Consider the following 12,089-nt stretch of genomic DNA (forward strand, 5'->3'; position numbering starts at 1 on the left):
GCGCCTCTTCGGAAGGGGTTTCTCCCCTGCTGACCTCTTCCCTATCCAGCTTTTTCATTTTTCATCGCTCTTTTCCTTCTCTCGGGGAGGGGCAGCTTAGGTTTTTGAGTGTTGAAGATGCTCTGCGTTGCCACTGAAATTTTCCCAAATGGGAACTGCCGCTTTGCTGAACTCATTTCTGGGGAAAAACATGAAACAAAGCAGGCATTTTGGGGGGAACCTTTCCCGCCTGGGGCCGGGAGCTGGTGCTGGCTGGGGAGTCTCTCCCAGAGGCCAGGGAGAAGTCCCAGTCCTCGCTCGGAGGTCTCGGGATCCTTGGAGGAAAGCCCACCGTGCTCTCTCCTCCAGGCCGGCTGGGGCGAGCTGCCTGGCTACCCCAGGACGTGTTCCCGGACTCCGGAGCTCCCGGCAGGCCCCTCTCCGCTGCTGTGCTGGGCTCTCGCCGCCTGATGGAGACTTTCCTCCCGAGCCGTCACCCTGGCTGGCTCGCCAGAAACGCCTCCTGCTCTCCCCCAGGCACCCTGCGGCTCCGCGTGCACCTACCCACTTTCTGCCTCCTGGCTGGGTGCAAAGGGGGAAGCCGTGGGGCCTCCACTGCGCCCTTCCCCAAGGGGACATCCCCCCGCTCAGCCTCCCCGTCTGGGGCGCTGCATCCTTCCTCTCCGGCCACAAAGCATGGCGAGATGGGCGATTGGCCCGTGGGGCTTGGGGACGGCTCAGCCTTCAACAAGGAGCAGTGTCCCCCCCGCCGGGGCTGCGGCAGGACCCCCTCTCCTCCCGGGGCACCGGGGCTTATACGGGCCTTACCGAGCCTGCAGTTATGTCTCTGCAAAACAAGCAGGGCTGCGAATTACATATTGCAGAGATCCCAAAATTACTGGGACAGTTTCACACACAAGCTGGGGTCTGGGGGATGCTCAGTTGATGTCCTCTGGAAAGCTGAATTCTTGGTTATTTTTAGGTAAGAATTATAAATACCACAGCAAGGAGAACAGATTTACATTTAAGGTTGTGTTTTCAAATGTACCCTGTCCCTGCGGGCCCTGCCGCTCCCCCCTGCTGCCCCACAGCAGCTCGGCTTTTGGAGGGGAGGAGATGTCCCCTGGACCACTTTTTCCCTGGACACCAGGGTCTGTGGCCAGAGACCCACAGGAATAGGCCTTCTGCTGGCAAGACACTGGGTGCACGGGGCCCTCCACCAGGTGCCGTGGGGCTCTCTCATTGCTTTGCCTTTGCATGCTGGCTCCGCTGTACCATGGGAAAACCTCACATCCTCGAACCCCTGGAAGGAGAGACGGTGCAACTACCTCACTGAAATACAGCACCCTTATCTGGAGCATCTTCTCCCCCGGCCTTAGCTACCCACGGCATCTGCTCTCCTTGGTGCCCTCCCACCATGACAGTTAATGGAGATGTCCTTTCCTGCTTCAACAACCCCAGATGCATCCTCCTTCCCCATCGCCTCCGCAGGATTCGGCCCCTCACTCGGATCCTGGCCCAGGGTTTTAAGTAGACTTTGGCTTGCACTGATTTTTCAAGAGCGGGAGGGAAGGAGTGAGGAGAGCTCTCAGCTTGTCTGTGTAAACAGATCTCCTTGGTGCGAACATCGCCAGCAAGGCAAAGAGCTCCACAGCCAGTTTGGCAGCGTCTCGCCCACCGGCTGCCTTAACCCCTTTGCAGCCAGAGCTTACAGGCACCCAAAGGGGCTTGAACTGTGAGAAAACACACAGTTTTGGCACATCACTTTATTTCTCCCCATGCYGGGAGCTGCCCTGTACTGTGCTATCTCGGAAGCCACCAATAAGCAGTGGTGGAGGGGGTTTCCTGGAAGAGGTGGCGAGGTGTCCCTGCCTGCTCCGGGGGAGGCACTGGAGGGAGAGCAAGCACCGCTGACTGCTGGGCCAGGCTGCTGGAGGAACACATACGGTCTCCTCGCAGGAGCTTCTTCAGACGATCCCCTGCCGTTTTCCAGCCCTGGGACCCTTGAATGCAGCCTTGGAGCTGGGAGAGGCAAATTCTGCCAAGGGGCAAAGCTCTGCAAAGGCATCTGGGCGCACACAGGGCCAAAGGGCCAAACACACGGCGACAAGGAAAGGACAAGACAACCGCTCTTCTCCCACGAGGCATGCAGGGGACAGGCTTTGTGCTCTCCAAACACCCAGAGACTTTTCTGCCTACTTTCCTTCTTCCTTTTCACGGACCAAGACTCTCCTATGACTGTTTCTTTYAGTTAAAATTCAGAATGCAACATTTTTATTAAAAAAAAAAGAAAAGATCTAAAACCATGGCTACACTGGATGACCAAAATTAGCATCAGCCTAAGAACAGTAAGCCAGTGATTTGAAACTAGAAATAAAACAAGACAAGACTAACATTTCCATCAAGATATTAGTAAAACTGAAGGGAGAAAAATCGAACATGTTTTCATGGAAATTTCCATTTTTGAAAAAAAAAATAAAAGAAGGACTAAACTTGGACACGTTTACATAAATATGGAAATGAAACCCGTTTCCYGAGCCTTGTCGCCACCCCACGGCCAACTCCAGTCTCACGCTGCCCTGCTCCCTCCGGCGAAGTGTCTTCCACAGCAACCCCTTTTGCTGTGACTCGGCGTCTGATCTCTGTGTCAGACTTCACCCTCCCTCCCCTTCCCGCACAGCCTCCCTCGCAGGCCTCCGCTCAGCAAAGCGTGGATAACATGCTTAGCTCTAAGCATTAAGTCTCTTCTTTTTCAGCAAAGCGYTGATTTATATTCGGCAACCGGTTGCTGAAGTGCTTTGTCAAGTGGCAGCTGGAGCTGAACTCTGACTGCCGATGGGGAAACCAACGGCACGTGCCCCGGGACCGAGCTCTCCCTCTGGTTGAGGTAGTAAATTAAAGGAYGTGATGCATCTCCCCGTGGTTTGCTTTGGCCAGGCGGTGACTGTGGGACATGTACTGGGTGGTGACGCCACATGCTGCCAGATGCACGTGAAGCGACTTGCTAAGCGGCTTGGGGATAGGGATGGGGAGTCTCTCCAAGGCTGGGGGTGGCCCTGAGGCTGACAGAGCAGCCCTGGAGGCACTTAGTGCCTCTGCAAAATCTGCTCTTACTTCTGTCCTATGGGACATGTCCGTAGGGCTGGAGAGAGGGCTGATGGGGCAATGCAGCGACTGGTGTGCAATGAGCAGGTAGGACAGGTGGATGGACAGACAGACAGACATCCATGCTCTGGCTTTGCAAACTATTTTCCATCTCTACAATAACAGGGCCTCCTGTATTACGCCTTGCTGCCGGCTTTTTTTTTTCTTTGTTTCTATAGAAAATCCCAATTCCCCCAAATAATCCAGCTAAGAGTAAAAAAAAATACAAACGTGTCATTGCATTCTCTTCCCATCCCCRTCCCTCTCTCTCACACACGGGGCTTGAAAGCACACTGAAAGGTATTCAGTGTACATTCTGCCAATTGTCACATCTTTCAATGACAGATTTTAAATGAATGTTATTTTGCAAGAGAGAGAAGAGAAAAAAAAAAAGAAAAAAGCCCACACTGCTCATCCAAGAGCTGACAARTCCTAACGGGCCTCATTTTCCAGAGACAAAAATAACTATTTTCAAAATTCACAGCAGGGCCTTCGCCTACACACGCTGCACCAAGAGAAACCTGTGGGGAGAAATGTAAAATACATTGTGTAAATGGAAATGCACCATGCATCCAAAATGCTTTTAAAGCTATTTACCCTCTTTCATGCTCGCCAGCTCTCATCTGAGYGCGCATACACACACTCGCACCCTGCTGAAAGCGCGGGGGCATGGCACTTCACTCACCGCCTGAGCTTGCAAGATGCCTGGCCTCAGACAATTGCCTCACTCAAATCCCCATGGAAGGCAGATGGGGAGGTATTTCCCCCCACGCATGTGCTCCTGGGAGAGCTGCATTGATCCACAGCAAAGGGACACAGTGGGCACCTCCACACACATGGGTGGGTTGAGCAAAGAAAGACAAGTGAAGGAGTGTGCACCTCAGCAAGGCAGGAGTTGGGGTGACCCTACYTCCCTGTTCCCTCTACAGCTTTAAAGTCCTGCATCTACAGAGCACCGTAAACGACCTCTGCAGAAACCTCCCTGAGATCTTCCCCATGCTCCAAGTTCAACAGCGAGGTGTTGGGTTGGAGACAGCTCTCGCACAGAGATGGGGCCACCAGGGGTGGCTGACGGGTTGCATGTGCAGGATGCCTAGGCAGGAGTGTGGATGCATGRATGCACAGCAAAGAATTCACGCGTGCCTACAGCCACGCACCTCAGGGATCTGGCCAGGCGTAAGTGTGGACAGAAGGGGTCTGCCGTAGAGCTGGGCCACGTCAAGCCTACTGGCACTCAGGACAAACCGGCCTCCCAAATGCAGGGCTATGAAGAGCCAGGTGTCCTCTGAGTGCATTGGGGGCCTAYTTCCAGCTACTCCGCAGCTCCCCACTGCAGCGGGCCACAGGCCCCCTTGAGTCAGCAGAGAGGAGAAGTCATGGTGTCAGGTGACATGAGATCCTCTGGCGGGAAGGCTGAGACCAGCCTCAGCAGTCTCAGGTCTGTCACCCACGAGGCAGGAATATCTGTCGTATGAAGAATCATGGGGAAACGCTGTGGTTGTGGGATTGGGGGAGGCCCTGCAAGTTCCAAACACGRCAGCCGCTCGGCAGCACTTAGGAAATCAGGAACACATTTATAAAGAGAAAGAATGTGAGAAAACCTACAGTCAGAACAGCCAAGACTGGCTAGCCCCTCTAAGTCGCCACCCTAGGGCCCCTTCACACTGTTCCTCGTGCTGTTGCAATGGCCAACATTTAAAGCTTGCGATTGCCTGCACAGTCCTGAAGAAAAGGGTCTCTTGCTGTGGAAGGAGCTGTGCACAGGCCAGCCCAGCTCAGTGGACKCATATATCACTACTCAGCACCGTGGTTGAGCCTGCACCACTTTTGCTTGCCTGCGGACCCATCTGGCCCTCCATGTGGCTGCTGGCCCAGACAGAGAGGAGAGGCGTTTTGGAGTGAGCATGCCCTGACACAAGGCAAAGCAAGAGGGTGTTGGCTGCCTCTCCATACTTTATTCTCCCTCCTGCTATCACCCCTGCGGCCCTGCTCATCTGGAGCTCCACCTCGGCCAGGCTGTGTCGCGATGCTGGGGGAGTCTCCCATCAGATCCGGTTTGACATGAGCCTGGTGTTCAGCTTGCGGAAGAAGGAGCGCAGCTTGCATATCTTGCACTTCTTCTTCTTGTTTCTACTCTTCAGGGGCTCCCTGCCCCCTTCCCACTCATCCACATCATCCTCACTGGCCCAAGGGCCCCAGGCACCGCCGTTGAAGTCTGGGTGAGCCCGGGGGTTCTCAGCAGGATACCGTACCGGGATGGCTGTCCGGTTGTAGTATACTAGCCTCATCAAGAGAGCTCTGACGACATCTGGGCGCTGGTCTGACAGGTCGTAACGCTCGTAGGGGTCGGCAGTGATGTTGAAGAGCCACATGGACTTCCTCGGGCCATCAGTGAGCCGCTCCAGGTTCCACCAGCTCCCTGGGAAGTTGGTCAGGGTCTGAGGAGGGATCCAGTCGCTATACCCTGGGTCCCCAGTAAGGAGTTTCCACTCCCCAACCCGGATGGAGGCCTGCACGGCTGTGTTCCAGATGCCRAAGCCATCCTCCAAGGAGCCATACTTGGCGTGGTTGTACAGTGGATCGATGTTGTGCAGGATTTCAGTTCGTGGGGACTCCTTGCCCTCACTGATGGTAGGCCACACGTTGTAGCCATCCAGGCCTGGGACATTGCTCAGGTTGCCCCTTGCCAGGCTCACCAGAGTTGGGTACCAGTCCGTGATGTGGACCAGGGCCCAGCTGGTCCGACGCTTGYGTTTGATCAGGGGACTGTGGACAAAGCCGATGCCACGCACTCCCCCTTCCCAGTATGTCCCTTTGCGGCCTCGTAGTGGCCAGTTGCTTCCTCCTGAGAAGGTCTGCCCGCCGTTGTCTGTGGAGAACACAATCACGCTGTTGTCATAATAGCCATACTTCTTGAGGGCCCAGGTGATGTTCTTCACCGCCTCGTCCATGCATGTCACCATGGCAGCGTACTTGCGGCGAGCAACATTGCCCATAGAGCGGTAGCGGTAGATGTATTCCTTGGGTGACTGAAGAGGCGTGTGCACTGCTTGGAAGGCCACATAAATAAAGATCGGCTCCTTGGGGCTATGGGATGCCAGGATCTTGCTGACGCGCTGGGCATAGAGGAGGGTGGAGTACTTCCCACTCTGGTCCCAGGCTACCTTCTCCCCTTCGTGCAGGTCGTAGCCACAGACACCAGGCCCATCACAGTTGTCATAGGTGTAGTAGTCCACGTTGCCYGTCAGGGAGCCCAGGAAGGTGTCAAAGCCCCGGCGGGTGGGCAGACATTCCTTCTTGTAGAAGCCAAGGTGCCACTTGCCCACCATGTGCGTGGAGTAGCCRGCTTCCTGCAGCTTCTGGGGCAAGGTGACCTGGTCAAGGGGCAGGCAGTTGGGCTGCCGAGGGCGGATGATGGAGTGCTGCAGGCCTGTGTGGATCTGGTACCTGCCAGAGAAGAATCAAGAGGAATCAATGCTGACGAGGAGCAGCACTGGGTGGGACATGACAGCACTTTGTTTATGGGAGACTCCAAATGCACACAACGCTCCATGTCAGTCAGCCCAGTCCCATGGTGCAAAATCCATGCCAGACAGAGGGAACTCCTTGTCCATCCAAAAGTATCAAAGAAAGTTCAAAAAAAAAGAGGAGGCTCAGCAGACATCCCTAAAGTACACTGGGSTGCTCTCCCTTCAAAACCCAGGATGCCACCAGCAGCCAGCCCTGCAGATGTCAGGCCAACAGAGCTGACTGGGCTCTTTGCAAGGGCTGGGCAGGACAGACAACAGTTGCCCCTGATCCCTAGGGGTTTGCAGTGCCCCACCTGAACGCAGATACACCCCTGTCCTCTTTGCTTTACACTCTCTAGGGATGCTTGGGCTCYCTCTCAAGCCAACAGTAAAAAGGAAGGGGGCTTTCCCAGGACCCTGGGGGGCTCCATCACCCCCAGGTAGCCTCAGAGGCCTCGCCAGAGACCACACTCTCCCAAAGTGAGTTTGGTGGCCCAATCAGGTCCACATATTTGGCCTTGGTGATGTGCCATGGGGAGTCATTGGTGAGCTGGTAGCAGGGTCCACATCTGCCTTCCTTGAACCTGTCCYGGCATTTCTTGATAACTCTCTGGCTCCCACTGACAGAGCATGAGCTGRCCCTGCACCCATTCCTTCTTGTGGCACTTGAGACTGGGAGCATTAACTCCAGAGACGGCAGGGGAGTGGGGGCAGGCACTGACTATATGGCACATTAACGGTCACCCCAGCTGTGACAGTGTGAGGACTTGGACTCAGGCTTCAGAATGCACCAGCCMAGGGACAGATGTGGCAAAGGGTCATCCTTAGCTGCAGCACAACATTCACATCTAAGGAAGTAACTTCTGCTGAGACCCAGAGCTCAGCTGGGCTAGGGAGTGAGAACCAAGTGTATTCACTGCCATGGTGTCACATCATTATTTACACCACGCGCCATTATTCATACTATGCAAAAATCACCTCTCTAACCAGGGAGTTGTCTGRAAAAGCCAGGAAGACACCTATTCTGGAAGGTGACCCCCAACATCTGTCAGCAAACTGGGGTATATGTCTAGCAGCAAACTGAGCTAACACACAAGCCCACAAGAGCTAAGAAAGGGAAAGAAGAGGTCACCTATAGCAAGACTTGAACAGAGCATAATCAGGTCCTTTCTTACCTGCCCGTTATCAGTTGGCTCCTGGATGGGGTACAGATGGGCTGGATATAATAATTCTCCAGTTTAACCCCTTCTGCTGCCAGCCTGTCCAGTGTTGGTGTTTGGATATCTGAGCCGTGATACCCAACATCATGGTATCCCTGGTCATCAGTCAGAATGAAGATGATGTGAGGTGGCCTGGTGAAGGTAGGAGGCAGCGATTTCTCCATAGGGTCCATAGCAACATCTGCCACCAAACCGGGCTTCATCCAGTCCCAGGATAAATAGCCAAAGCTGAGCAAACTGACTAGTGAGAAACCTGTGAGAGCATAGACAGCCATCCTGGAGCGAGGGTGCACAGACCGTGAAGGGCGCTATTGTCCCAGCATCTTCCCAGAGCAAAGGAAACAGGAGGTCTCTCCCTCCTCCAAAACAGCCCCCTACCCTAGGGGATGTTCTCTGAAATCCCTGCAGTGAGTTTTGTAGTAACAGCTCCCATGAAGAAATGCTCACACACAAAAAGCTGGCTTAATCCACTGGGGCTGGGTTGCATTCAGTCAAAAGAAAATAACCATCAAGTCGATCCAATCAAACACATATGTACTGTAGAACGAGTTTCCTTGCAGTGTTATTAAGAACAGTCCCAGAGCTACTCCAGAGTGTACTAGAAATACTCTCTGGCTTACTGGCTTTTTGTTGCTGTTACTTCTTTTCTTTTTCTTTATTCATTTTTTTTAAGATCCACATAAAAATCTTGCTAGAGAAAGTAGCTAGCTTCTCCTCCAGTTCAGCTCTGTGCCTGCTCAGCTGTCTAAATGGCTTGCTCAGGATAAGATGTTCTTTTTATTTAAACTCCTGCGGAAGAGGGTGCTAAAGTTCAAGCCCAGAGGTGCTGAATTCTCGTCCTCACCCTTCAGAGAAGAGTCGCCGTCTCTTTTTCTCACTGTTTGCTCCAAAAAAATTCCTTGGCAAGACCACACCACCATGACTTTTTCCTTCTTTCTTTGTCTTCCCTCTTGTTCTCCTTCTCTCCTTTCCTTTTTTTCTTAACTGGCTCTTTCAGTCAGCCCTGAAGTCTTTCACAACTGTGCAAAGAGCTCTGGAAACTCCCTCTTCAGCGTTGCTCAYGCTGCAGGCAAGTTGGTGAGAGCAGAGCCGGGGGAGAGGGCAGAGGAAGCTCCCTCCAGCCGCGCTGGCGGAGGAGGCAGAAAGTTGTAACATCTGCTTGGGATGTGGACTAAGCAGCCAGGTTTATGGGGAGCCGCAGGCTCGGCCCCTCCCAGCTCGCTCTGTGACTCAAGGAAAAAGCTGGGAAGACCCAGACCTTGCAGGGTCCTAAGAGTGGCATTCCTCTGCCTCGGAGCAGCAGCGCGGCTCAGTGCTTCCCTCCTGCTTTCCCCAAGACGTGTGGAGAGCAGGATCCACGACTGGTGCTGAGAGGTCCCTTGGTGGGGGCTTTCCCCAACCCGAGGGGGGCTCAGCTCACTGCAGATGGAAAAGCCCCCGCATGGGTCAGCGCTCTCACCCCACCAACCCCACACCGCCCTGCCCGGAAGGGGAGCAGGATGGGCTGTGCCCTGTGCCCAGCTGGGCTTCCCAGGAGGGATTCCTGGGACTGTCTGCCCCTGCCACGATCTCAATCCCCCCCTCTCCCCCCCCCCCCAAAAAAAAAAAAGACAAGAGGAAGCTGCAAAAACATGTTGTGATACCTTCAATACTGAATAAAACCACCCAAGGGCATGCTGACTGTTACAGAGTGGTGCAGGCACTCCTGTGCCAATTTTCCAGGTGGGGAAACTGAGCCAGGGAGGGGCCACTTACTGCCTACGGCCACAGTCAGCCACGGGGAGGGCAGGGTTTGACACGAAATAGGGGCCTCTGCCAATGCAGAGGTACTGGTCTGGRTTTGAGGGCAGCAGAACAGGGGGTTGGTTTGGTGCCCCGGTTGCCCCGCTATGCAGTTGTGCTTCTGGGGAGCTTTGGGGAGAGATAAGAGAGATGCTCCTGTGTAATTTCTCTTGCAGGACTGGCGTCCATAAGGCATTAGGTGACCACCACGACGGGCATGCACCCTCAACTTTTGTTAGAGTGGGACTCTGCCTCAGAGGGAGTTAGAACAAAACCAGGCATGTTCACCCACAGGTGGGAAGGAGCAGGTGAGACCTGGCAGATGTGTGTGTCTGAGGCACCAGGCTGTCCCTCACACGCATAGAGTTTGGGATCTGAGGGGTCCCAACACATCGCGTGCCCGTCCAGCCTGTACGCCCCCTCTGCTCCTGGCTTTAGGACCGCAGGGCGGCCGTGGCGGCCGCGCAGGGCGGCCTTCGGGACGGCTCTGCCTGCAGAGCTCCAGTCTGTGCCTGGCTCTGCGGAGCCGCTGGGCTGGACGGCTCCTCCGCTGGGTCYCCCCCGGGTCCTCCCTCTCCAGGGTCCCCTCTGTGCGGGTGTGGGGGGAAGGGGGACGGGAGGGCTCCCCTGCATCCCCTCCTATGGGTCCTTTCTGCTCGCTCCTCTCCTCTGGGCTCCCCCGAGGTCCCCTCTCCTGGGCTCCTCTCCCTTGGGTCCCTTTCCCCAGGCTCCCCACCGCTGGCTTGCCTCTCCTGGCTCTCCTCTGCTGGGTTCCTTCTCCCCTCGGTCCCCTTCCTGGGCTCCCCACTGCCAGCTCTCCTCCCCCGGGTCACCTCTGCTGGGTTCCTGGGCACTCTCTGCCCCAGGCCCCGTCCATCCCGACGCCTCCCAGGGCTCCCACACCTCCCCACTGCCCTTCATCAGCCTCCTCAGCCGAAACCCCAGGCATCTCTGAGGAGTGGGAAGGGTGGAGGCTCCGCAAGGCTCCCCACTACCAGGGACTCGGATGCTGGATGAACCTGAGGGGGAGGCAGAGATTTATAGCCTGTTTTCTGGACACGAGATTTGTCTTTTTCTGCTGGCAGAAATCCCTGCTCATTTAGAGGAGCAGTGCAGGGCTGGGTCGAAACCTTCAGAAAGGTTTGGTTAATTCCCAGGGGTTAATCACTATTTTCTTCTGCCTGCTCCTCTTCTCTCTTCCCCTCTCTCTCCTTCCTACCACTCTCCTGCTTCCTGCACTTTTTTCAGTTCTCCACTGACTACTTTCTTTCTTTGTATTCTCCTCCCAGAAAAATCTGAACTTGAAAGAAGGTGAAGGGAGGTGGGTTCAGAAAGGGGTGGTGGCCCTGGACTCCTGAGTCTTGTGTGTTCACCCACTTTTCTCCATCAACTCCTTCAGGCTGGTGGAGACTCCAGACCTCTCTGCGCTTCCCTGGAGCCATGCAGGTCTGCAGGACCTCACTGAGCATCCTGATGCACCGTTCCCATATGCAACATTCCCTGCAAASCTCAGGCCAGAGGCGGTGTTATTGCCAGGGAATATAATCACAGCTCTTTCCAAATAATAAATAATAGTCATTTTGGGTGAATGTCTCTCAGAAACATGCAAATACCATGCCTTCCCTGCCAGAGTTAGCCCTCTCCCATTTAGCAGACGCGGCTGTTTTATACTCTTTGTTTATAACAGAGCTCAAAGTTAATGAGGGGGTTTTATTGAATGTTTTTCTATACGCACTGACTTCATTAATCTCTCCAAACTAAGGAGAGGATTTCTTACAGGACCTACTGAATTACTCATTAGASAATGTTCCTGCGGGATCTATGGAAAGTGCCTGGCTCTTTTCCTCGGATATCTTCCTTGCTGTAGGGTGCTCACTGGCATTTACAAAGCCAGAAGAGCTGGGACCCATGGGTCCTTCTCTTGCCTGATTTGAACCCTTCTTAACCCAGAGCAGACTCAGGAGACTGAACTGCTGAACTGYGATTCTCCTGGCCAAATTATGGTGCAGCAGCTGGCTTGAAGAGCATCAGCTTCCCCATACTGGGAGCTTGAGACAGGGATGGTAGTGCCAGCTAGAAAAACGAGAGGGACAGGGAAAAAGAAGAGGGACCTGGCTGAGAGGCATTGGTAAATCTGCCTGTGGCAGAGGAAGTGAGTTTAAGCCAGCACAGACTGCTGATAAATTATGTCTGCTGTTTGGGGCTGGAGGAGTGAACCCATCTGTGATARCCCTGTGGGGAGACAGCAGCGGGCTGGCAGAAATGTGCGGGAGAGGAAAAGCAGGCATGGAAGCAGCCAGGAATGCGTCAGGAGAGGGGCAGAGGACTGCTGTCTGGAGACCACCTCTGAGGGACAAAACMCAGCCACCTCGCTGCAGAAGTGTGACTCAGTCCATTATAAAACCAGGAGAGGGGCAAGCCTAGATGGATGGGTGAGTAGGACTGTGAAAGATGT

The 12,089-nt window shown here is 54.5% G+C and overlaps 1 protein-coding gene across 2 annotated transcripts; it reads right to left on the reverse strand.

The window, feature by feature from the left end:
• Positions 1 to 2,236: 2,236 nt before the first annotated feature.
• On the reverse strand, positions 2,237 to 9,380 carry ARSI (arylsulfatase family member I). Of its 2 annotated transcripts, XR_014894950.1 has the most exons (3): positions 7,808 to 9,380; positions 4,281 to 6,570; positions 2,237 to 3,644 (listed from the first exon to the last, which is right to left on the reverse strand). XR_014894950.1 is itself a non-coding variant. In XM_085298063.1 (2 exons), exons 1-2 carry the CDS (start codon positions 8,125 to 8,127, stop codon positions 5,169 to 5,171), a joined length of 1,722 nt encoding a protein of 573 aa, XP_085154189.1. In that variant the 5' UTR covers positions 8,128 to 9,380; the 3' UTR covers positions 2,237 to 5,168. The 2 variants fall into 2 exon arrangements, 1 of the variants encoding a protein (XP_085154189.1); XM_085298063.1 differs by having other exon boundaries at positions 2,237 to 6,570.
• Between the last annotated feature and the right edge of the window lie 2,709 nt (positions 9,381 to 12,089).

The sequence above is a fragment of the Rhea americana genome, unplaced genomic scaffold, assembly GCF_003343005.1.
Source record: "Rhea americana isolate MKP2758 unplaced genomic scaffold, rheAme1 scaffold_135, whole genome shotgun sequence".
NCBI lineage: Eukaryota > Metazoa > Chordata > Aves > Rheiformes > Rheidae > Rhea > Rhea americana.